The sequence below is a fragment of the Oreochromis niloticus genome, linkage group LG2 (genome assembly GCF_001858045.2).
Source record: "Oreochromis niloticus isolate F11D_XX linkage group LG2, O_niloticus_UMD_NMBU, whole genome shotgun sequence".
Taxonomy (NCBI): Eukaryota; Metazoa; Chordata; class Actinopteri; order Cichliformes; family Cichlidae; genus Oreochromis; species Oreochromis niloticus.
In genome coordinates this window covers 6483071-6509606 of record NC_031966.2, presented here as the reverse complement: position 1 = coordinate 6509606, position 26536 = coordinate 6483071, and the positions used below count along the sequence as shown (strand labels likewise).

At 42.6% G+C, this 26536-nt stretch overlaps 1 protein-coding gene across 5 annotated transcripts in view; it reads left to right on the top strand.

The window, feature by feature from the left end:
* The window catches only part of glra1 (glycine receptor, alpha 1), a 124032-nt gene that overhangs the window by 61674 nt on the left and 35822 nt on the right, over positions 1-26536 (top strand). For all 5 annotated transcript variants that reach the window (XM_005453221.4, XM_019363293.2, XM_005453220.4 and 2 more), the window contains 3 exons: positions 8409-8632; positions 15709-15791; positions 17105-17242. In XM_005453221.4, the coding sequence (XP_005453278.1) occupies positions 8409-8632; positions 15709-15791; positions 17105-17242 (445 nt within the window). The remainder of the gene's footprint in view (positions 1-8408; positions 8633-15708; positions 15792-17104; positions 17243-26536) is intronic.

Here is a 26536-nt window from a genome sequence, read left to right as displayed (position 1 = left end):
TGGACACAGCACAGTCCAGAAACAGCAAACTGTTATCCTTTGTGTCTTCCCTGGTGAACTTTATGTTTCTATCCACTGAGTTGATGTGAGCAGTGAAGGCTTCTACTTCTTGGGTTTGGATTTTGACCCAGGTGTCATCCACGTATCTGTACCAGTGGCTAGGCGCTGTCCCTCTAAAAGAGCCCAGAGCCTTTCTTTCCACTTCCTCTATGTAAAGGTTGGCTATAATAGGTGACACTGGAAGCCCATGGCACAGCCATGTTTTTGTCTGTAGAAACCCTCGTTGTGTTTAAAATATGTGGTGGTGAGGCCGAGGTTTAACAGTGTGCAGGTCTGATCGGAGTGAAGCTGGTTCTGCAGTCTACACTGCCTAAGTTGTAGGTATGCCAGTGAAGAGAGCGACCACATCAATGGATACTATGGTTTCACCTGGATCCAGAGTAAGTTTCTGGAAATTGTTGGTGAAGTCAGAGGAGTTTTTAATGTGATGGGGTGTGTTCCCCGCAAGGGGCTTAGAAATGTTGTAGGTGGCTGAGTTTATGCTGCTAATGGGTCTAGGTGGGACTCCTTCATTGTGGATCTTCGGAAGTCTGTAAATAGAAGGTATATCATCCCCTGGGTACAGACTGGGTACAGATTCACAAAGCTCATAAACAGTTGAACACAGACAATCAGTACAATGACCCTGAGCTCGAGACTTTTTTATTTCGAGTTTATTTTTTTTAAAGGGTGAGTGTTAGCACAGTTCAATAACCTCATGTAGCAAACACTATTAACGCCGTTTGAGTGTGGCATGTTGTGGGTTCACTGAGATGACATTGAGCTGCAATTCACTCATTCACTCAACACATACATAATAAAGTTAGCAACAAAGGCAAATGAATATAAATAAACAGTGTAAGACCAATTCACAGTGGTAAACCAAAACATTGAGAGGGCATTTGTTTCCATTGAATTTGAACATGTAGCATTTTCCAACCTACTGCAGCTACAGTTGCTGCTAATCATCAAGCAGCTTTGCAACCCCCCTTTACTCCAACATTTCATTAATGTGTTGACTTCTACTCTGCTCATAGAACGCCATACCACTGGATATACATTACTGCAGATGGATACAGTAATCTTCTTTTGACTGCAGAGAAGCCGACTGACCTGACATGTGCATGATGGCTGAATGTTGATTACATCTGCCAGGTTTGGGTGTTTTTACCCATTTGATTGTGGTGTAGAACTGCACAATGGGGCACTGGTAATAGTGGAGTCCTGTGATCTCTAAGTGCCCTTCTAGTTATCTTTGTTTTGAGAAACTTCATCAGGTTCCTTTCTGCCCAGCTTTTGCCCTTTCCAAGCTGATATCAAACCGCAGGCCCGTCAGTGACTGATGGTCCTGGCATACACTCGCTCTGCTCCTCTGTATTTCCTCGTTGGCTCTCTGCATCAACAGACGCTCCTCATCTCGGCTTCATTTCAGGATATTCATCATATTCTCAAGCAGAAGAAAAGGCGACTCGTTTGAAAGGTCAGGCTCATTTGTTTCATGTGAGATATTCAGTGTAATAAACAGTGATAAACGGCGAATGGGCCTCACTGGGGCTCACTGGGGCTGATTGCCATGTGACTGCATTTCACACACATACACACATGTACCGCACTGTGCCTCATTGCTCCTTTAAATGCCACCCGCCGGGGCTGCTGGCACGCCGTACCTCGTCCCTGTGATGCTTTTCTGCTACGCCACGCCGCTTAATGATGGCTCCAGCCTGGCCGGAGCGGCCAGGCTCCATATTCTGAGAATAATTGACAATTAGGGAGATGGAGGGGCAAGCTAAATGCCACCCCACACTCAATACAGAGACTCCATCTCTGATTGTGAAACAGGGAATGGAGAATGGGTGGTGGAGGGGTTATACAACAAAGCTCTGCGGGAGCAGCGGTTCATATCTTCTATCTGGATCGATTGCACTGCACATGCAGAGAATTTACAGAGCAGTGTGAGAAGGGGGGAGACATGGGGCAGAGGCAGAAATGTGTTGATACAGGTGATAAAATACAGGGAAACCAGTGTAAAAGCTAGTTCTACTCTAACGCAGAGAAGAAGGGAACGATCTGAGGCACAGAAAAAGTCAGATGATCCTTTAAATGCTCAATGATTTACTTTCGTACAGCCACTAATTACAGAGATTCAGACAGCATCTACCGGAGACTCTCCACCCATCCCTAACCTTCAACCAAACCGTGGTCTTTATGTAATCTCAGTCAAATTATTTTTATACCTAAACCTAAATCAGTTGTCCATGTTGTGATACTGCAACCACATTTCCCACACTGCATTTTAATTTTGAGGTGAAATGAAGTAAAAAGCCTTTTGAGTCGAGGGGAGACAGACTGTTGTGTTCAGTCAGGTCTGACTGTGCGAGAGACGGTGGAGGTTAATTTCTGTGCTCTGTTTTTGATCTGAAATCCATCGATTCAGACTGCAGCTGGATAAAACCTATTGAAACCAAAAGTGAGCATTCCAATATGTGATCCAGATGAGCCATAATCAGCAGCACTTATGAGCACTGTGTGCTGACAGATCCAATCAGAGGAAAAACTGAAAGTGAACATTCAGAGCCGCCTGAATGCAGAGCTCCTTGTTTAAAATATTGGCCATATTTGGTGAGGAAGAACATTTAAGATGAGAATTGTAGGAGGCGTCGAGATTTATAGATTGCACAGAACTTCTGTATACACTAACAAAACTAAATCTTCCTCCTGATTGTCCTTTGTGGCCAGGATGTGTAATCATGTGTCATGAATAACACTTTTTTGTCTTTTAATCAAATGTAATAAAAAAATATTCTCTTCTTTTGATCGGCCATTAAGGACAACATTTCCATCTGTGTTCTTCACCATCTCAATCCACTTCCATATGCTATGATTTCTGGCAACACACAAATCCAAATCCAATTTATTTATATAGCACATTTAAAAACAAAAGGTTTGCCCAAAGTGCTGTACAAAAACAAAGTGTAAAACACAAGATAAAAACACTGACACTTACATAAAACATAAAACACATAAACTATCAATATAAACACAACACATACAAATATCAACTCACACCAGTCTGAACTCTATCGAAAAAAGGTGTGTTTTCAAAAGCGTCTTAAAAACAGGAAACGAAGATGCTCGTCTAATATTTAAAGGCAGCGTATTCCAAAGTTTTGGGGCCATAATTGAAAAGGCTCGCTCTCCTCTGCATTTGAGCCTTGAGTTTGGGACAACCAACAGCAGCTGGTCAGCTGATCTGAGGGTCCGTGAAGGAATATAAGGCTGAAGTAACTCGGAAAGGTATGGGGGAGCGAGACCATTAAGGCATTTATAAACCAGTGTTAGGACTTTGAAATTAATTCTGTGATGAACAGGAAGCCAGTGAAGAGAAGACAGGATAGGTGTTACATGTTCATTCCTGTGGGTACCAGTTAAGAGGCGGGCAGCAGCATTTTGAACAAGCTGAAGACGAGCAAGAGAACCTTGGCTGACTCCAACATAAAGTGCATTGCAATAGTCAAGCCGTGTTGAAATAAAGGCATGTATTACGTTCTCCATGTCACGTCTTGACAAAACTGGCTTCAGCTTTGCTATTTGCCTCAGCTGGAAAAAGCTTTTTTGCAACACCGAATTAATATGTTTGTTCAATTTAAAATCTGAGTCCATAATGACTCCCAAGTTTGTCACATGTTGCTTGATATAAGACCCTAGCCAACCACAATTTACGATCGGGTTGCATGAAATATTATTAGGTCTAAATACAATCACCTCTGTTTTACTCTCATTGAAACTCAAAAAGTTCAGAGCCATCCAAGCTTTGACATCTTCAAGGCAGTTTAAAAGGATTTGGATGGAGCCTGGGCCATTTGGTGCTAAAGGCAAATAAATTTGGCAGTCGTCTGCGTAACAGTGAAAGGATATTTCATGTTTTCTATAAATAGACCCCAAAGGGAGCGGGTATAATGAAAAAAGAAGAGGGCCAAGGATTGAGCCCTGGGGCACCCCACAAGAAAGGGGGGCTGAGGTAGACTTGTAGTCAAGACCGCCTAATCTGAGACCAAGACAAGACCAAGACCAGAGGGTATTGAGACCAAGACAAGACCAAGACCAAGTAGACGAGACCAAGACCGAGACCAAGTCGAGACGAGACCAAGACCAAGACCAAGACCGGGACAAAAAAAGTCTTTAAACTGCAGCCAGATGCTGCTTCGCTTACGGGTGTCAGGCATATTTATGTGTTTTTGCTTTCGCACAGCCCTCCTCACCACTGTCTACTGTCTCACTCACTTACTGAGAGGACAGACGCATGCTCCACTTGACTGTCGCGTCTCTCACCCTCTCTGTTTTTCACATAATGATGTTATCCTATATCCTCGCATGTGATTGGCCACAATATGGAGGGATTGGAGCATAGCTAAGCCACTGTGTGAGAGCTGAGCAGCGAAAGGAAATTAAGTGAGGGTAGAAATGACTGAAAGATTATAAGGCTCTGTTTTGAGTTTTGTTCAAAAAAGAATGACTTCATATAGGAAAAAAAAATCACATATGCAGGACACCTTAAACTAGTTTTTTAATTAAGCAGCAAGGCAGAACAAAGTCGGGGCTGTATCAAGACACAGGGACTAAACCCCAATTCAACCAGACCCAGAACTGATCCAGAATTAAAACAGGACTACAACACTTCAAAATCAGGACTACTTAGGACTTAACCAAAACAGAACCAGAATCAAAAGTAGATGATAGTAGCACTAAAATCATCATAGACCTGCACTACACTTATTTTTTAATTCTACCAAAGTACACTATTTAGATTCAGAAAAGTTTATATAATTATTTAGCCTTGTTGTGCAAACAAGCCTGCATAACTTAATAAATATAGAATTTGAAAAGTAACAAATGGTATCTAAAAAGTTACACTAGGCACTAGATACATGTTCTGATGAGTTTTGGCAAACAACCATTTGACTAACATGTGTGTCTCACCTGCTCTTGTTCCATCTCTGTTCTGTCCTCATTCTCCTCTCTCTCTCCCTCTCTCTCCCTCTCTGTTCCTCTCTCTCCCTCTTTGTGCTGACAATCAAGCCAAACACCAACATCATCAAATATACAGTGGAAACCAGATATTTACATACTCTTCAGATAAAAACACAAACACTTTTTTAATTGTAACATCAAATCAGACTAAATGTTTATTTTTTTAGAATGATAAATATAAAAAACATATTTGTTAACTTTAAGAGTAAAGAGAGAAACTATCTGTATTTCTTAATTGCAAATGGCACCAAATTGTATTCAAAATTGAGCCACATGTATGGAGGTCCACAATTCTTTTCCTGGTGTTTTGGTTGACATCTCTTGATTTTCCCATGTCAAAGAAACAGGCTCTGTGTTTTGCCTTATATGCATCCACAGGTGTGTCACCAATTTACTCACATGGACTCTACTAACCTATCAGAAGCTTCTTAAGCTCAGAATGGAATCGTCTGGAGTTTTCTTAATAATTAACAATAAACTTAGTGTATATGTACTCCTAAATTTGATGAAAGTGATTAAAATAGACAGCTCTCTCTTTTTATTCTGACATTTAACTAATTCAAAAGATATTTCAACATTTATTTATCTAAAACAAAACAAGTTTACTCTGAATTGATGTTTAACAGTAAAAAAAAAAAAGGTTTTATGTTTTCTCCCTAAAGTGTGTGTAAATATCTGGTTTCAACTGTGAATATACTGCTGTGTATTGAAATTCCTCGTTTTGCACAGAAATATACTGAACAACATACAAAGCATAACATATAAAATAACATCTACCTGAGTTTTTTCTTTGAAAGAAGCTCCTTATGTCCATTGTTGTGTTCATCAGTACATAACTGAAACTGATTCAGAGTTTGTTTAGCCGTGGAGGGTAACAACTGAAAATATGAAACGTAAGCTAAGACTCTCTAAAAAAACAGCATTGTTGTTCGGCTTTTTATTTATCCATTTGTTGATTCACTCGAAGAGCAAGTAACGCAACCAAGTGATCAGTTTGATATCAATCTTTTGTGATACACCGTCATATTTACATTATTTGTACAGTACGAATGATTTGCTTTGGTACCTGGTCAAACTTAAGCTCTCCTCTGTCTGCAGCAAACTCGCAGGCAGCAACTTCTCCCCCCTCGCTCACATGCGTGCTGCGCTCAGTCGGCTAGTGCCTGAGCTCGGATCATACCAAAATTAGGGGGAATTTACAACGGTGAGCTCTGTGCTTCGTGTGTTGTTTTTGTTTTATACAGTTGTCAGTCAGGCATCTAACTAACAAATTACACTCCAAAAGACCCCATGCTTCTGAAAAAATGACCCGGGCTTAGGCCCAGTAAGCCACCCCCCACCCCCGCTCCGCTGATGGTTGACTCCAAATCTCCCGAACACTATGTCAATTTCAGAACGCAAGACCGAGACCAAAGTCAGTCAAGACCAAGACAAGACCAAGACAAAAGTCCGTCGAGACCAAGACGAGACCAAGACCACGTAAAAGTGGTCTCGAGACCGGTCTTGAGACCAAGGCCGGTCTCGAGACATCCAACTCTAGGCTGAGGTGGACTCAAAATTTTCAACTTTAACGCTAAACATTCTGCAACTCAAATATGAGAACAAGTGCAGAAATACAACCCCAAGAACAAGTGCAGAAATACAAATAGAGATTGTGAAAACAAAAGCACAAAGCCGAGTAGTTTGAATACCCTGAGGCTGAGCAGGATCTGACAGATCACACAGGTTCACAGGCAGGAAACAGATCTGTGCTGTAGCTCAAGGCTACAAGTCACCACCATCAGTAAAATCTCTTACATTCACATAAAGGAGGAAATGACATATGGATAAAGACCCATAACCACCCGCTCATCCAACCGAAAAGCTCTGTCCATCACTCCGTCGCTGCGTCTGCCTGTATCTGTCGATCCGGTCCTCCATATGGAGTTACAGCTTCGTGAGTCAGCGGTGCGGTGACCCTTGACGAGCCTTTTTTCTCCCTTTTCCACATTTTGTTTCTTATTTTTTAAAGACAACATTTCCCCGTGGATATATTTTACATCCTTCTGTTCAAAGTGTGTCAGTTGTGCTTTGTAGTTTTTGCTATTACGTGTTAATTTAAGGCTGAAGTAGGCAAAAAAAAAAAGCCAGAATAACATTACAGCATCTTTCCTACTGCTCTCCACTCTCTGCCCTGAGCATGTGTGTCAGCATACGACACCAACACATCGTAACAAACCACTTCAACACACTTACATGTTCAAGGAAATTAAGTTAGCGGATTATACACAGAACAAGAACAAAGAGTCTGAAATCCAGCTGTTACCAACTGCGTAACTACGGTTTTATGAATATGCTTCATCCATATGAAGACGCTTTTTTAATATTCATTATCAGACTCTACTTTTAATGAGTTTTCTTGCTTTTCTGGGTTACTCTACAAGGTTGGAAAAACACCTTTTCTTGCAGGATGTTCCGGCATTTATTAGACTTTCTACTACCAGCAGCCACATGCACACAGATCTGCATTTGTAAAACGTCCAATGGAAACTTCACTTCTGTAAAAACACTGAGCCAAAGTGTCGCTCATTGGCGAGATTTTGTATGCAAACCAGGTGAAGTCTAGTTTCCTTTCAAACCACTTCATCTATAAGACATAGAAAGGGTTTTTTTGGAGGTTTTGCCCAATCATTGCCCAAAATTACCACCCACTGAAGCCTTTTCTCTGCCAAAGCAGTTTCCTTCCCACCTGCCTCATCTACTTCAGGGAGAATTTGGACCTCCAAAGAATGCAGCAGTGAACATTAGAATAACATGAGAGAAAAGATAGGACTGCCAGACTGTGAATGTGATAGTAATGTGGACAGTTGTGTATTCCACCAGGACTAACTATAGTGGCATGCATTAATAAATGAGCTTCAGACCAAAACTCCACAGAGTAGAACATACATCACCACTGAAACATGTTCTAAAGGTGTAGTTACTAGTGCTGTCAGCGTTAATCTCGTTAAAATGACGTTAACACCTTAACCGCATTAACGCTCGCTAACGGAGATTTGCCGCGTTAATGCGGTTAAGGCGTTAATGTCATTTTAATGAGATTAACGCTGACACCACTAGTAGTTACTTCTTCTATACCATCCCAGTCCAATGGAAGTCTTAGTTTCAGGGGAGAGTGTTGTAGTGATGGAAACCTAAATTCTTATTCTGTTAACTGCTGAAATGTTCTTCAAACCTTCTCTGAGCTTTCAAGCCCGATGTTTGAAGATGTTCAGTAGAAGCTGTTGGATGCTGCTCAACAGTTCCTTCTGCCTTCTTGCCCATGCCTCTAACACTTCTATATCCTCTGTGTCTCCTTGCAGGACTACAGAGTGAACATCTTCTTGAGACAGCAGTGGAACGACCCTCGGCTGGCCTACAGCGAATACCCAGACGACTCGCTGGACCTCGACCCCTCCATGTTGGACTCCATCTGGAAACCTGACTTGTTCTTTGCCAACGAGAAGGGGGCCAACTTTCATGAGGTCACCACCGACAACAAGCTGCTACGCATCTCTAAAAACGGCAACGTGCTCTACAGCATACGGTGAGTGGAAGATTGTTTTATATTCCAAATGTGAGAGAGAGTGGTTATTAAACTGCTCACTGCAGTATCTTTGTTAAGATTTCTGACTGTCTCCTGCTGACAGAAACTGAGAGCATTGACCTCATCACAGGTGAAGGTGAAAGTTTCATTTATATAGCGCCGCATCACAACAGCAGTCGCCTCAAGGCGCTTTATATTGTACAGTAGAAACAGAGAAAAACCCAACAATCACATGACCCCCTATGAGCAAGCACTTTGGCGACAGTGGGAAAGAAAAACTCCCTTTTAACAGGAAGAAACCTCCGGCAGAACCAGGCTCAGGGAGGGGCGGCCATCTGCTGCGACCGGTTGGGGTGAGATAAGGAAAACAGGATGAAAGACATGCTGTGGAAGAGAGACAGAGATTAATAGTCTGAGCCTCTCTGCTTAGACTGTGGCCTGGACTCGGATGGACTGATAGCGAGCTCAGTGCTCCTACAGATAGATCACACCTGTACATGAACAAATGTGTTTGGCACAACAAAGCATTCAGACCATCTTTCTGCTTGCTACAACTGCTGGACAGGACGGGTAAAAGAGCACATCAGGAACTTTATAATTTAGAGAAGAGCGATAAAGAAAAGTTTCACACCGGAATGAAGAAGAGGGTTTATAGGATGGGATGTTGTACTGAAACAATCAGTTATAAAACTGTGATAGGAAATAAAAAGTGACTGTCCTGCTCTGACTTCCTGTTTATTGCATTTCACATACCTCCCTCCTCTGCTTCAGAATTCTATTATTGCGTCAACGTTGGAGGTTTTTATTTCCTCCTGAGCTCTACTTGCTCACTTTTTTTCTCTTTTTATCTCCAAGACATTCTTTTCAAGGCTCTCAGAGTTATAGCCTCCTTCAGCTGACAAACCTTTTAGCCTGCCGGAGCCTCCTCCTTGCTTTTATTGCGTTTGCTCGGGGGCAAATGAAAAAACGCAGCAGCCATGGTAATCTACTCTGCCTGTTAGTATTCCAGCAGTGTGCCTGATCCATTATCAACCTCAGTTTTCACCTTCGTGTCCAGCAGCAGGAGGAGGAGTGAGATTGGCCCTTCTGCATTCTGCCTCCTCTGCTGCTTTCATTTTTTTAAACTTGACAACATCAGAATGAACCCTCGGTTGATCAGCTTGATCTCAGAGGCGACGACACGACTCGGGATATTAAACCATCCCGGGGGAAGGGGGAAAAGTGGGTGCTGTAAATGCTGTTTGCTTTTTTCTATCATCATCACTCATCGGCAGAGCAGCACAAAGGGAAGTCATGACTGATGCTTGCTTCTCCTCCGAAATGAAAGCAAAGTTTCTGAGACTGGATGGCCATACTCGCATGTAGTGCAATCTCCCGCTGCACTTAAGACACAAGCACAGGCTAGCACTGAAGTAATATAGAGTCCCATTGGTGCATGGGGGGTACTTTATCAAAGGGAGAATTTATGCACTGGCACCAGTTTGCAACTGCAGTCAGCAACACCCTACAAAACAAGAGGGAGACCCCGAAAGATCAGACTGTCCCCCATTAGCAGCACTCCGCCACAGTAGAGACAAACTCTGTTTCAACAGGAGGAGGCCACCAGCAGCACCAGGATCGGGGGGGGGGGGGCACAAACGGCAAACCTGAGACCCAGCAGCTGCAGAGAGCACTCACTTTCACAGACAGTGAAGTTAAGAGTGTCAGAAATATCAGGTGTGGGTTTGATCATTTCTTCCCTCACTGAAATCACCTGAAGAAGAAATTTGATGGTTTCTTTTTGACGCAATCTCTGTAACCTCGTGCCTTCTCATTTCCACCCCACCGTCGCCGAGGCTCATTCTTCCCTCCAAGAATAAATGATGCTTCAGATACCCTCTATTCCACTCTAACTGGGGCCTGGCAATCTCACTCCTCTTTCCATTAGATCTGCTCAGGCTGTTCCATCCCAGCCGTTGCTATCTAGGCGAGCTGCAGACAGATCTCAGAGACTCTGAGAGAAAATAACTTAAACCTGGAGATTTTATGGACCTCATTGAATCTTCTATCAGGCATTTGCCTCCAGCTTAACTTCAGCAAAAATGGAATTTTTCCATGACAAAATCTGCCTGCTCCATGCACTAGGAAATGATTTTCCACCCTCGCCTCCTTCACTGGTGACATCTCTCTACCTCATGACTTTGCTCGCTTCTTCACTAAGAAGGTAACAGATGTTAGAGGTCAAGTCAGTGAATCTTCTCCCACTGAAGATGTGTCACCGCTTTTCTGATCAGGATGTGTCCAATTATCAACTCTTGAGTTATCGCCTAGAATTAAGGCATCTCACCCCTGGTCGTACCAAACATCCTCCATCCATACATCTGGCTCCTTTCACACGTATGTTGTGTAGATCCTGACTCGTGAGAGCTGATCCATCAGCTGTTCACTGAAGCCTTGCCAGAAATGGATCAGTGGAAGGGCGGCTGTCAGGAAGACATTCTTAATGAAGAGAAGCATTTTTCAGCAGGACAATGATCCGAAACACCTGGATAGAAGCACTATGGATGGGTCTCCCCAGAGCCCGGACCTCAACTTTATCAAAGCAGTGTGGGATCATCCTGACAAAGAGCAGGGCAAAAGGCGGAAACATCCATTCAGCTTTGAATGTCCTTCAAGAAGCCTGCAGAACTTTTAATAAAAGTGGTTATACCAATCATTCTCTGTCAAGCTTGTTAGAGTTGCAAAAACTGTTTTTGCCTCATGTGCTGTATTTCCATGTATGTTTCAATAAATTGCTGCAGCTGTTTCCCATTTTCCCAGCGACATGGAGGTGCACCCCCAAAAATACAGATATGCAATCTTCACATTTACCATCAGCAGTGCTGAAAAAAGATTTTTCCATGTCATCCATCTTGTAATTAATTTGAAGTCCAGCTTCGTTTTACAGTCTCGGAGAACAATGTAAAGCACTTCCTCTGTCAGCATTTAGGTGTCACAGAGCGGCAGAAACCACCGAGCTGAGTCCGTCCCTGAGAAAGTGGGACATCGGTGAAAGCTGCATCACGTATGTAGCACGAATTCAGCATCCAGTGAGGCACTTGTAACAATGTGCCGACGAGGCAAAGTTTATCTGGAGCATCGGGTGGACTGGACGTGTGTCGTAGCAGAAGGAATGAGCGTGTGCAGTGAAATCACCTCCTGCCTCCCTCCTGCACTTCACAACAGCTCGCTCAGCTCACACTCTGCACACACCAAACTGAACTTGGTGCTTTTTCCAGGTTTTCTCCCTGAAATTAAAACCGCAGCGTAACATTTGATACAGAGAACACTTTGATATTTATCGTTATCTGGTAGGAAGCATGTCACCTGGATGTATGTGCTCTGAGTTTTGAGGTTAAGATTAAGTGAAATTAGCAAAACTACTATTTGTCATTTTTGACAATCTGCCAGTTTATCGATTACTTGAAAGATTGAAACAGTAGATTGTAGTAGTGATAGTCTCTACTGAGTTCAGTCTATAATTCCAAGGAGTAGATTTTTCGACAGCTTCTCTCATTAAAAAACTCCTCAAACAAGTTTTATTTTAGCTGATGGATGGAATTGCATGTTTTAATTTCACTAATGGTTCTTTTTACTTATAAAATTGCTTTTTGCGTCATTTCTGGGAAAAACAGATTTTTTCCAGAGATGCCCCCCCCCCACCCCCACCCCCACGTGTCAGCAGTAATTAGTTTCCATGGCTGAGAGTCAGAAACTTAAAGCGTCTCCACCACATTTTAATTTACATGGCTCGCTCTTGCATGAAGCTTATTCTCATGTTCTTACATGTCAATTCAATTCAATTTTATTTATATAGCACCAAATCACAACAACTGTCGCCTCAAGGCGCTTTATATTGTAAGGTAGACCCTACAATAATACACACAGAGAAAAACCCAACATTCATACGACCCCCTATGAGCAAGCACTTTGTCGACAGTGGGAAGGAAAAACTCCCTTTTAACAGGAAGAAACCTCCGGCAGAACCAGGCTCAGGGAGGGGCGGGGCCATCTGCAGCGACCGGTTGGGGTGAGAGAAGGAAGAGAGGATAAAAGACATGCTGTGGAAGAGAGACAGAGATTAATAACAAGTACGATTCAATGCAGAGATGTCTATTAACACATAGTGAGTGAGAAAGATGACTGGAAAGGAAAGTCTCAATGCATCATGGGAATCCCCGGCAGCCTACGTCTATTGCAGCATAACTAAGGGAGGATTCAGGGTCACCTGGTCCAGCCCTAACTATATGCTTTAGCAAAAAGGAAAGTTTTAAGCCTAATCTTAAAAGTAGAGATAGTGTCTGTCTCCTGAATCCAAACTGGAAGCTGGTTCCATTCTACTTTTAAATACTCCAGGAACAACAAGTAAGCCTGCAGTGCGAGAGCGAAGTGCTCTAATAGGGTGGTATGGTACTACAAGGTCATTAAGATAAGATGGGGCCTGATTATTTAAGACCTTGTATGTGAGGAGCAGGATTTTGAATTCAATTCTGGATTTAACAGGAAGCCAATGAAGGGAAGCCAAAACAGGAGAAATATGCTCTGTCTTTCTAGTCCCTGTCAGGACTCTTGCTGCAGCATTTTGGATTAGCTGAAGACTTTTCAGTGAGTTTTTAGGACATCCTGATAATAATGAATTACAGTAGTCAAGCCTGGAAGTAATAAATGCATGAACTAGTTTTTCAGCATCACTAAGAGACAGGATATTTCTAACTTTAGAGATGTTGGGCAAATGGAAGAAAGCAGTCTTACATATTTGTTTAATATGTGTGTTGAAGGACATGTCCTGGTCAAAAATGACTCCAAGGTTCCTCACAGTGTTACTGGAGGCCAAGGTAATGCCATCCAGAGTAAGAATCTGGTTAGATACCATATTTCTAAGATTTTCAGGGCCGAGTAAAATAACCTCAGTTTGATCTGAATTGAGAAGCAGAAAGTTAGAGGCCATCCAGCTCTTTATGTCTTTAAGACATTCCTGCAGTTTAACTAATTGGTGTGTGTTACCTGGCTTCATGGATAGATAGAGCTGCGTGTCATCAGCATAGCACTGAAAATGTATGCTATGTCTTCTAATGATGCTGCCTAAGGGAAGCATGTATGATGTAAATAGAATTGGTCCTAGCACTGAACCCTGTGGAACACCATAATTGACCTTAGTGTGTGAAGAGGACTCTCCATTTACATGTACAAATTGGAGTCTATTAGATAGATATGATACAAACCACTGCAGTGCAGTACCTGTAATACCTACAGCGTGCTCTAATCGCGCTAATAGGATATTATGGTCGACAATATCGAACACTGCACTAAGGTCTAGCAGGACAAGCACAGAGATGAGTCCACTGTCAGAGGCCATAAGAAGATCATTTGTAACCTTCACTAAAGCTGTTTCTGTGCTGTGATGAGCTCTGAAACCTGACTGAAACTCTTCAAATAAGCCATTCCTCTGCAGATGATCTGTTAGCTGTTTGACAACTACTCTTTCAAGGATTTTTGATATGAAAGGAAGGTTGGAGATTGGCCTATAATTAGCTAAGACAGCTGGGTCTAGAGATGGCTTTTTAAGTAAATGTTTAACTACTGCCAGCTTGAAAATACTGTCGGTATTTTCTGCATGACCAATCTACACAAATTGGCCTCCTACTACTAATTATTGGATCTAAAGGTTTCCTTTTAACAGCCAAGAAGCTGCATTTATATTTTCCCAGTTTCTTGTAGTATCAGGAGCCGTCTCCTGTGTTGCCCATATATAAGAGGTGCTCACTGTTTGTATAAGCTAAATGATACCTGCATCAGTGTGAGCACTGTCAAACCTGCCTTTGGGTGATCAGTAAGACTTTTTTTTCCTAGTTTCTGAATTAATAAAATAAAAGTAAATTAATTAATGTCTCATACAGCATAGTTTTTTTAAATTAACATTCATTTTACCTTTACATTAAAGTTCCATACTGTCAGGAGAAGTTTAAGACTAGTCTCCAAAACATGCAAACCACAAAGGTACATAATTTATTTTGTGAGCCAAGAACTTCTTCTCTCCTATTCAGTCATAACAGGTCGCATTTATTTCAATAGTCTTCAAACTGAAGGTGAGAGACTGTTTGTTGGGGATTATTTCCAGTCTGGATTAATCCACAGTCGGTGCTCCAGCTCAGTTTGAGGCAGCAGGAAGGTGTCATAGTGCACACTCTGCGGAGTGTGCACTCAGGGTGACAAGAGGAATGTGGTGCAGTCAGTAAATAGATGGCTGTGTTTCTTCAGTGAGTTATTCAGTGAACCATGCCACCAAACAAAAAGATAAAACAGACTCAATAAAAGAACGATAAAACAAAGTTCAAATTGTTCAGGCAGTGTGGAAAGTTTCCTTTGGCACTAAAGGCACCAGTGACCCTTTCTGCCGACCGATTTGCAATTCTCATCAAAATTCAGTGTCAGTGACATAAAAACACGTCTGTGTTTAAATAGTTTCATATGAAAAACCTGAAAATGGCACCCGTCATCAGACGCTGTTTTTAATGATGGGCTGCTCAATTAAATCCAGAGGAAGGAGCTTCAGACGAGTTCAGCTACTTTCATCTCCAGTCGAAATGAATGACGTTCCCACACAGGAGGGGAAGACTGGTGTTTCTCAGTTATGCTTACTAAATGAATTTATTGATTAGATCACTTATCAAACTTGTTGCATTTGTAATCAATTAAAGAACTAATTGCTCCGGCTTTCAGTTCATTCACACTTTCATGTGTTTGATGCTTTAATTGGTTTGGCTCAAATGAAGTGATTTTTTTTTCTCATCTCTGCAGAGCTCATTTATTATTTCTGCTGCTTTTATCTTAGCATAAACTGAGTTGTTTATCTTTTGTAAACTAATAATGATTCATTTAATCAGTTTTTCCACTGATGATTATTTCAGTCTGAAATTTCAAACCTTGTGAGGTGTCGATGTGGTGATCTGATAAAACCCGAGGTAATCCTCTTACTCTAAAAGAGTGTGTGTGTGTGTGTGTGTGTGTGTGTGTGTGTGTGTGTGTGTGTGTGTGTGTGTGTGTGTGTGTGTTTGCAGAATAACGCTGGTCCTGGCCTGCCCCATGGATCTGAAGAACTTCCCAATGGACGTCCAGACCTGCATCATGCAGCTGGAGAGCTGTGAGTAATTACACACACACACACACACACACACAAAACACACACACACATCATTCGATCAGTAACAGCAGCTGGCAGAGTGAGAGATATGGTATAGATTTTTCTTGTGGTCTTTTTATTGTTGAGCGGACGTGAGAGGAATCCCAGGAGCGAGTGTGAAGTTCAGAGAGCGTCAGTACATCTGCAGAGGGTCAGTGATCGTAAATCAAAGACAGAACAATGCAGTCGTCTCTGAGTTTGTGAAACAGACACCTAAACATCATAAAGTCGCTTGTTACTGCTGTTTATAAACTAGTTTACTAGTTAAGCCACTGGTTAGTTTTAGGGCATAAAGTAATTCTCTGTATATATTACTGATATTTACACTCCCCAGACACTTTATTAGGCACACCTGTTCATTAATGTTCATTAATCTAATCAGCCAATCACACGGCAGTAGCTCAGCGGTGAAGACGAGCTGCTGAAGTACAGACTGAGCACCATAATGATGAAGAAAGAATGTGGCATGGTTGTTGGTCTGATCTCCAACCATCTCTGAGCTCAGAGGAAATATCCAGCCAGCAGCAGCTCTGTGGGAGGAAATGACTCACTGAGGTCAGAGGAGGATAGACAGACTGCTTGGAGCTGATAGGAAGGCAGCAATAACTCCAGTAACCACTCGCTACAACCAAAGTCTGCAGAAGAGCATCTCTGAACCTTGAAGCAGATGGGCTCCAGCAGCAGAAGACCACACCGGTGTCACTGCTGTCAGTAAGAACAGGACACTGAGGCTATGGCTAACACAGACTCTCAAACCTGGACAACAGAAGCTGGAGAAACGTTTCCTGGTCTGACGAGTTTAAAGCATGAATCCATCCTACCTGTGTCCGTGTTCAGGCTGCTGCTGGTGTGACTCTCAGTACCATCGTTTAAACTCCACAGCTTCCCCAAGTGCTGCTTTGGTCTTTTTTGCTTGATTTTCTTCTTTTCTGTGTTCCCTCTGTCCTCTTTCCTTTCTTTGTCTTCTCTTCTTTACGTCCTATTTTCTTTCTTCCTTCCATTCTTTTGCTTTTTTAATTGAAAACACAGAAGCCTTTAAAGTTTCCCGAACACTGAGCTCAGGCTTTCTCCCACACTACTTCAGTGGATTTTATTGCCAATACAGAAAATATTTGATATGTTGTGCTGAACTGGCCTTTTAACCACTAAAACTGCAGGGTGTGACTTTGCACCCCTGCCAGGTACAGAGAGGTCCAGTTCCTCCTCAGAGGATGAGGACTGACCTCTTCAGCGATGAAATAGTCTAACCTCCCGCTCGTTGCTCTCTCCTCCAGTCGGCTACACCATGAACGACCTCATATTCGAATGGGACAAGAAGGGGGCCGTGCAGGTGGCCGACGGGCTGACGCTACCTCAGTTCATACTGAAAGAAGAGAAGGACCTGCGCTACTGCACCAAGCACTACAACACAGGTGAGAGAAACTGATGCAGCTGATGTCCACCAAACGTTTTTACTGCTTGTTGTAGGAGGAAGGTTGGGATACAGAGGTCTGAACCTGGAGACCTGCCCCAGTCTTCATCTTCACTTTTAGATGCTGTTTTCTCTCATATTCATTCCTTGGTTGGGTTCATATAAAATGATGTGGCTTGGCTGTATGCACAGTTCTGCATATTACAGGTGGAGTGAGAAACACATGGAGCAGCCAGGATCTTCGTTTGTGCTGCGGTTGGTTCGTTAGCGGAGCTACGGAGCAGCCAGAAAGGACCACGTACATACAGCATCTGTGTAGTGACGTGAAGCTGAAACCCCATCTTATCTTAATGACCTTATAGTACCATATCACCCCATTAGAGCTCTTCGCTCTCACACTGCAGGCTTACTTGTTGTTCCTGGAGTATTAAAAGTAGAATAGAAGGCAGAGCCTTCAGTTTTCAGGCCCCTCTTCTGCGAGGCCTGAAGCTTCCAGTTTGGATTCAGGAGACAGACACTATCTCCATTTTTACGATTAGGCTTCAAACTTTCCTTTTTGTTAAAGCATATAGTTAGGGCTGGATCAGGTGACCCTGAATCCTCCCTTAGTTATACTGCATAGGCATAGGCTGCTGGGGGGATTCTTCGGAGGTTTCTTCCTGTTAAAAGGGAGTTTTTCCTTCCCACTGTCGCCAAAGTGTTTGCTCATAGGGGGTCATATGATTGTTGGGTTTTTCTCTGTATGTATTATTGTAGGGTCTACCTTACATTATAAAGTGCTTTGAGGCGACTGTTGTTGTGATTTGGTGCTATATAAATAAAATTGAATTGAATTGAAACTCATCTGAGCCACTCAGGTTCCCCGGACAGAATCAGCGTCCCCCTAATGCGATGGGACATCTGCATAGGCTGCATACCCATGATCCTTTGCTCTGCATAGCCAGAACAACCCAAACAAATACAGAATCCTTTTTCTTCCACTTATCTAATTCAGGGTCGATGCCAGGGCTAACACAGAGAGAACCATTTGTCAATATCAACGATTACTTAAACGTTTCAGTTTCCATGAGAACAACAGGATAAAACCATCTCAGAGCTGGGCTGTGATGCTGATATTATAAGCAGAGAGGTCTTTTTATTCTCCTTCTGCTGCCTCAGAATCCATTTTCTGTTCATGCACTGACAGATTTTTTTACACATTCAGGTGATCTTCTCGGTTCCAACTGAAAGCTTTTGGAAGAGCAAATAATTGGATTTAATCAGCAGGAGGTTAACTGATCGGTATCCAAGCTTTCCTGATACGTTACGCCAAACAGCTGCATTCTCATACTCTCTCTCCGTTGCTCGGTGAAATACCGAGCTTAGCTCAGCGGGAGCACCGGTAATGATTTTGCTCTCAGAGCTTCCTGTTACCAGCTGCAGGTAAAATGTGCCTCCCTGAGCTACCTTACCATCAAACTGCTGTAATGCTGTGTGCATAGGAAATGTGATGAAGTTGACTTGGATATTTTCAGTTTTGAGGACCAAACCTGCCTCAAGCTTCAAGCTTCAGGTTGAATTTTACGGTTAGGGTTAGGCTGCGCCTCAGCCTTTCTCGGTCTCTTTGTCTGGTTCTTCCTCCTCCTCCTTCTTTCTGTTTGTCTCTGGTTCAGGAAGGAGAGGGTGATATCTCACAATTTACTGAAAGAGATATTCTAAAATCATGTAAACAGGAGAAATGTGCTGAAATCTTGCATGAGTCAGAGACAAGTCTTCACTTTTATTTTATTCTGTGAAATATGGAAATAAGTGGACTGAAAGTTTGTTTTCCTGGTGTCATGAAGCCCTCAGTGAAGGGAAAACACTGTAGGCAGCAGAGCTAGTTTGAAATGATGGATTTAAATATTTTGTCTGGTTTCATAACCAGAAAACTATGAAATTAAAAAGACGAAGCATCATGTGCAAAAATATAAAGAGGGAAATACTAAATAGGAAAAGATAAACAGGAAGAGAGTGATGAATCGCCACAACACCGATCGTGCCACGTGGACACGATGTCAGGTAACGTTTTTTACAGCACACATGAAAACATGAGGAGGTGACCCAAAGTGCTTTTCAGTCAACAAACACAGCCGTATAAAAATATACAGACACAGACACAGTGACAGCACTGAGCGGGCAGCGAGAGAAACACGAAATCACGAAACCAAAAAATCAAATACAAGAAGAGAAACCACAGAGGAGCTGCTGGAGAGGACGGGGGCGGCTGCTGCGCTCCGTTTCTCCCTCCAGGTCCTCCAAGCATGGCTGAAAACCATCTGTCCGGTCCACACAGCGAGCCCACGATCCTTACACTCCAGAGAAAACACCAAATATAAAAATATAAATCTGTATTATCTGCATGAGCCGGCAGCCTAAAATAAAAAGGCATACATAGCTATAATAATAATAATAATAACTTAGATTAAACAAAAACAGAAACATTAGAGATTGAAGAGTATGTGAGGTGTGAGGGGGCGCAGTGATGGGGCATCGTGGAGCTGAGGGTGGAGGAAACACAATTCAGGTTTTTGTATTTTGGGTCTAAATTATAAAGAAGAATGATCAGAATGACAAACAAATTCCTCCATATAATAACTGAATAATCTTTTACGTACTTTTACCTTTATGTCACACAGTATATCAGAATGATTTATTAATTACATCACTTCCTCTGTGCATGTGTAACTGAAACATCTGAACCATCTCAAGGTGCAGCTGTCACAGGTTGTCAGATTATAGTTGCATCTGAAACTTATGTTGAGCTTTATTAAGAATTCTGACAATTTAAATTTGTCAAAATCAAATCAGAATTATAGTTTTTTTTTAGTTTACATGAAACTTATCTAAATTATGGTTTTATTTAGAAATTTATTTTATTCTTCAAACTGGACTTTTTTCTCTGGCGGTCACGTCATTGGTGACTCCAACTGTTTGCGGCCGAAACCGTGGACCAGCGGAGACGGCGTGATCTCGTACTGGTGCTAACGAGTTTCCACATCACAGGGAAACATTTCTTTCCCTGTGATGTGGAATGTTATTGTGATCCAGCTGTAGCAGCTGCCCTTTACTGCTGTTCTCACCGAAGCAACACAAAGACAGTGAGTCACAGTGTGAGGGACACATAATTCAACAAAAACACAAATGTGACAGGTCCATTTCTGTGTGTGTGTGTGTGTGTGTGTGTGTGTGTGTGTGTGTGTGTGTAGCAGGCTGATTAGTTCCCATTCAGAGGCATCACTCACACAGAGGTTGACATCTGCTGTCGACACTCAGGAGATGAATGATCCTCCTCCAGACGAAAAGCCTTGACACAACTCTGCACACACCCACCCACACACACACACACACACACACACACACACTCTTCCTCATACACACACACAAAGACAATGAAGTGATGATAATCCACAGCTTTGGTACATGAATACGTATCAGCTGTTTCCTGGTTCTTCCCCGAATCACTGCAGATAAAAAAATGTGGTTCAGGTGCAGTGTGGACATCAAATACTGATAGAATCATATTTCAGTAAACTGAAGTTAGTCTTTTTTAAAGTGAACTATTGATGAATGACAGCAGAAAAAATTTACACCAGACTCAAAATAACTTGCTGTTATAAACCGGCTGTGCAGGCAGGCAGATACTGGAGGATTCAAGAAACAGTGATGAACTTAAAAATGAGCATTTGTAGAGCAGGAAACCCAGAACACGGAGGCTCAGGGAAAACTCACACTCAGGAGGAACAGACACACTGATCTCAGACAGCGAGGGGACAGGTGAGGTAAAGACAACACACAGAGAACAGCAGTCACCAAAATAAAACAAGAAGAGAGCCATGATACAGAGACAAGACCAGAGGAACAGACTGAGAACACAGAGGACCGTAAGGACCTCCATAACTCCGTGCTTCTCAAATATTTCCTGTTACGCCCCCCTTAGGAAGAAGAAAACATTTTACGCCCCCTACTCTCCCCCGCAACCATAAATAATATAATTTGTCTATAAAATTGTTATTATAAGTACATCTCCGCATAACATTGTATCCTTATTAACATTAAAGAAAAAAAAGAAAAGAAATATAGATTAACTTAAAACAAAGTACATGTAGTAGTACTGCAGCTCTCTAAACTACTACTACATTTTAAATTGCATTCATTTGTCTCAAATAAAATAAATCCTTATTTAAACTGTAAAACATTTTTTGACCGACTTGAACCAACTTTTATTCGGAAAAATAAAATTACAAACACTCCGTCACATTTCCTCGTCTTAGCTTTTGGGAGACTTTCGTTTGTCCCACTATCTCCGTCTCTTTGTCACTGTTAAATATTTTTCCATTGTTTACTGCACTTCCTATCCACTGCTCTGTGCTGTGTGTGTGCGCTTGGTGCAAAAAACCCTGCCACCTACTGTAGTGGATTTGCAATTACACTTTATTCTAGTAGGGCAAAATAAGCATGTTCCCCGCCCCCTCCGAGATCGCACCGGGGCCCCCCCTGTAATTGAGAAGGACTAGAATAACTAAAGCTGACAACTGAAAACACCATAAGACACTTATGTCAAACATCTTTATCAGGAAGTAAACACAACACATAACACAAAAGAAAAAGTGGGACTATAACCCACGGCATAGAACCCTAATCCCAACATAACCCCAAATATAAAACTACAAAGACCCTAGAACCTAAAAACTTGTTTCTTTTTAAAGAGGTTAGCATCGCTAATCTGCTGTAACTTATTTCTTTCTTTAATCACAAATTTAAAGAAGCATGCATACTCGGGGTTGAGAGGATGAAGACAGACAAAGACACGCTGTGGGAGAGAGTCAGAGATGATTAATAACTAATTCCTGCAAACACAGTTTATTTTTTTTAAACTGTATTTCAAACAGTTTGAAATTCTGAGTGCATTTAAAAGCATCATACATCATCCGCACAGTTAATGGATTGTCAGTATCAATATTTAATTCAAAGACTCAGAGAAAGCTTTAAAGACTAAAGATTAAACCCAGAGCCCAGAGAAACAGCACCTCTCATACTCAGACTCACCTGAGTCCATTTTACTGGAGAGGGGCTCAGAGGGGCATTTCATGTTAGTACAGCAGAGACCAACAGCAGACTTCAACAATTATTCTGGCTTCCTTAAAAACTCTGAACAGATTTCCTGCCACCATGAAAATGCTTTAGGTGAGCCAGCGTTTTAGCCACACCCCCAGTGTTTGGCAAATAGGCTGAACGCGGCAGTACCAAAACATCGAGCTAAAAAGCTCGGTGTGGAGCCTCTGTGCACCTGTGTGGCTCGCGTCTGCGTTTTCACGTGAATTGTTCAAGGACAACGTTCTGCCCCGCCCTCCCTCCTCTGTATCTCCTCTGTGACAATCTCTATCTGCGCTCGCGTACGCGTGCGCGCTGCCACGAGCGTGTGTTGGCGTGCGTTTGCCTCGCGTCGTCCCAATCAAGCATTAAGAGGGAATTAAGGTGTCATTGTTCCTCAGATTTATTAGCTGCAGTCTATTGTGACTCCGGGAGCGAGGGAGCTCCCCCCTCCCTCCGTCCACTCCAGCACACACAGAAAAAGCCCTGTTTGAAATACTAATTACGCTTTCTGCTGCATTGCAGGGCACTTTGTTTCTGGCTAACGATACGTTCGTGCTACGCTTTCATGAGGTAGCTGTTAACAGCCTAACACCTGCAGGACAGACCGGCTTCTCTCGGCCTTCACCTGTTTCTTAATTGACATCGCCATGAAGAATCCCCACCGTCAGCCCGTCCTTATTCCACCACGTCTCCTGTTGAAAGTGGCTCGGTGCATCCAGCGTCTTTATCTCTAAAACTGATGTTTTAACTTTACACATCTGTACAATCGTCTCAGTTTCATTAGCTCTCCAGGTTCATGCTCCTTGTTTTTCATTAAATGTTGTTTTTGTATAAATTAAGTAATGCAACACACAAGCAAGTACCTGATATCATTTTTTCGGTACAACCTGAGATGTGTGGACACACAGCTTCGTCTCATCCCGGGGTTGTCAATTAGTGCTGGCCTGGCTCATCGACCCGGCCCCTGTCCTTCCTGCTTTACAGCATCAGTAGAAGAACAGGGTTACTGTTCTTAAGGGGCGTGTTTTAACTAACTGAAGCCTAACCAGGTATTTGCCGTGAACCAACGAGCGAAGGAACAAGAACAAGAGCGAGTGAGCCTAACAACGGTTATTTTAACCCTTTCTACCTGTGAGACTTTTGTCCCCACCGGCAGCGGCTGTCATTAAAACACAAGCTGAGCAGGTTTCAGTGTGTCGAACAACATCCTGGTTATGGGGCTCAAAGTCTATACAGTTCGAATCAATGTTTGAAGATGTGCTCCTGGCTCATAGCTTAAAGACTGTTTGTAAGACGGACTGTAAGACAGTAGGTCAAGGTCACATCAAATGTGAAAATCGGTAAACCTTCACATTTACAACTGGGTGAAGTAAAAGCTGTGCTGGAGGTGTGGGCTCCGTCCATGGAGCTTAAGACTTGAACTGTAACTGGATGTTGATTATTAGCAGTGCTCGGGTCGATACTGAAGAAGAGTCATGTTTTACGTTGTTTGTTTTATACTACAGTAACACGTTTTAGCAACTGAGTTGTCTGGTTTTACTCGTCACTCTGTTTCCTCCTTGAACAGGAAGTCTCGATGTTTGTGTGGCTTTTGTGAGAGGTGGGTAGTATATAATTACATTTACTCAGTTACATTTACTTGAGTACAATTTTTGGCTACTCTGCCCACCTCTGGTTTTTGTGCATGTCTGTCTTGAAAAAGAGATCTCCATCTCAGTGAGACGACCTGTTTCAATATAGGATTTAATGATAACAGTAATAATAATATTATTAATAATAACTTGCAACAAAGTTGAGAGTGGTTAGTTTGACTCTTTACAGGCTCGTCGCTGCCACGTCGCTCTTCGTGTCCTCCCTCGCAGCTTCAGCTGTGGCTGAATGGATCTGGCTGTTTATTATAGCAAACATTCCTAAAAATAAAACTCTGAACGAGGACCTGACAGAATCTTCTCCTTTGGCATAGCTGTCTTCACCGTTAAATTGCCTTCACTGTTCAGGAACAATGCATTTTCACTTTTGATATTTCCACATTTGCAGTTTATAGAGGCAGACAGGAAACAGAGTAGCAGGTAGAGCGCAGTTAAGGAAATGCCAGCCAATCAGAATGAGTTCTGAGCAGGTGTTTAAAACAGGTTGCAGGTTGGTTTTTTGTGATCGATACGAGTTTTTAAATATTTAAAGACAGCAGCAGGCGTGCTGGTGCGTCTTTGTTGGTGTGTCTCTGATTCTCAGTCAGGCCGAGAAGACGGAGCGTGACGTAGTACAAAAACATGTAAACCTACAGACATGTCACCTCTGCTGCAGGGGATGAGTGAATTTACAGACTTCAATACACACACACACACACACACACATGAATGCTGTGAGTTCATGTACAGTGTTAAGTACAGCAGACACACACACACCTTCCACACAGTGAGATATGGGCCCGGCTGAATAATTTCAATCTTCTTATCAGATAGAAAATATGGACAGCACTTAAAAGCTCTGAAGTGTATCACAGCTATAAATCAAGTCCACCCTCCTCCTCCTGCTGTCGTCATTCTCTCCTTCCCTCTTGTATCTTCCTCTCCTCCTCATCCCTCTCTCCTCTTGCTCTATCCTCACGTTTCTCCGACTTTCCACTTGACATCCTTCTTCTCCTCGGTCACTCCCTCCTTTCACTCTTCCTCTCCTCCTCTCTCCAGTCTTTTAGGGTTAACTCTAACTGATGAGGCCGCCGTGCATTGATCGTCTTTGATTAAATGGATCTTCGGCCATCTCGCTCTCTGTGGTTTATTATGAGACCCAATGTGCTCATTACATTACAGAGAGACAGATGGACACAGTTAGTGTTGCTACAGTGCTGCAATGTAAATAAACCCACTGCAGTCTGCACTTTAAATGCTAGAATTTCAGATTTGAAAATAATGTTTAACCTTTAACAGACCATATATAAGAACCAGCCTGTTTACCCTTTACTGTCATCCAGAAATAAAAAACTAAAGCATTACAGCTATCACTGTTAGGACCCCGACGTGGCTAACTAGCATAAGCATAATGCTTAGCATACCATTACTCATCCATCCATCTTCTACTGCTCATCTGGGTCCGGGTCCCAGGGGCAGCAGACTCAGCAGAGGAGCCCAGCACTAGGACATCCTGAAACACCTCATCTCAGAGACGCTCACAAGGCATCCTGGTCAGTGTGGAGAAGCAGCAGATACCCTACGGAGGGTACCCAGAGCTCATGGTAGCATGTGAGGACAGCAGATTAACCATTAAAGCTTTAGTTTCACACTCAGCTTCACCACAGCAAACCAGTACAACCAGTCCAAATCACCACAGAAAATAAACCTTTACATTTGATTTACAAGTTGTACTAACAAACGTGTTTAATTAGCTAACTTCAGGTGTTGGTAAGGTATCACAGAGGCATTCAAACTGATATTAGATGATTTGTCTGAATGTGTTTACAAGCAAAGACACTTTTCAGATGATAAAATATTCCCAAATCTCATGCAGTGATGTGGTGATGTGGACTGGCTGTACTGGTCTGCTGTGGTGAAGAGAGAGGCGAGTGTGGAAGTGAAGCTGTGCAGCTATGCTGCTGTGACCAAAAAAATTAGATACAAGTGCAGCAGACTCACTGTGAGCCAGTTTTGACAGGATTGGACAGATAATGGATACAACTTTTGTTTTTTCAATAGGAAGAGGGCCATGTGACACATCAAACTTATTGGTAATGTCACAAGAAAAACAATGGTGTGCTTGGTTTCAACGTAACTTTATTCTTTCATGAGTTATTTACAAGTTTCTGACCACTTATAAAATGTGTTCAATGTGCTGCCCATTGTGTTGGATTGTCAATGCAACCCGCTTCTCCCATTCTTCACACACTGATAGCAACACCGCAGGAGAAATGCCAGCACAGGCATCCAGTATCCGTAGTTTCAGGTGCTGCACATCTCGTATCTTCACACCATAGACAATTGCCTTCAGGTGACCCCAAAGATAAAAGTCTAAGGGGGCCAGATCGGGAGACCTTGGGGGCCATTCAACTGGCCCACGACGACCAATCCACTTTCCAGGAAACTGTTCATCTGGGAATGCTCGGACCTGGCACCCATAATGTGGTGGTGCACCATCTTGCTGGAAAAACTCAGGGAACATGCCAGCTTCAGTGCATAAAGAGGGAAAC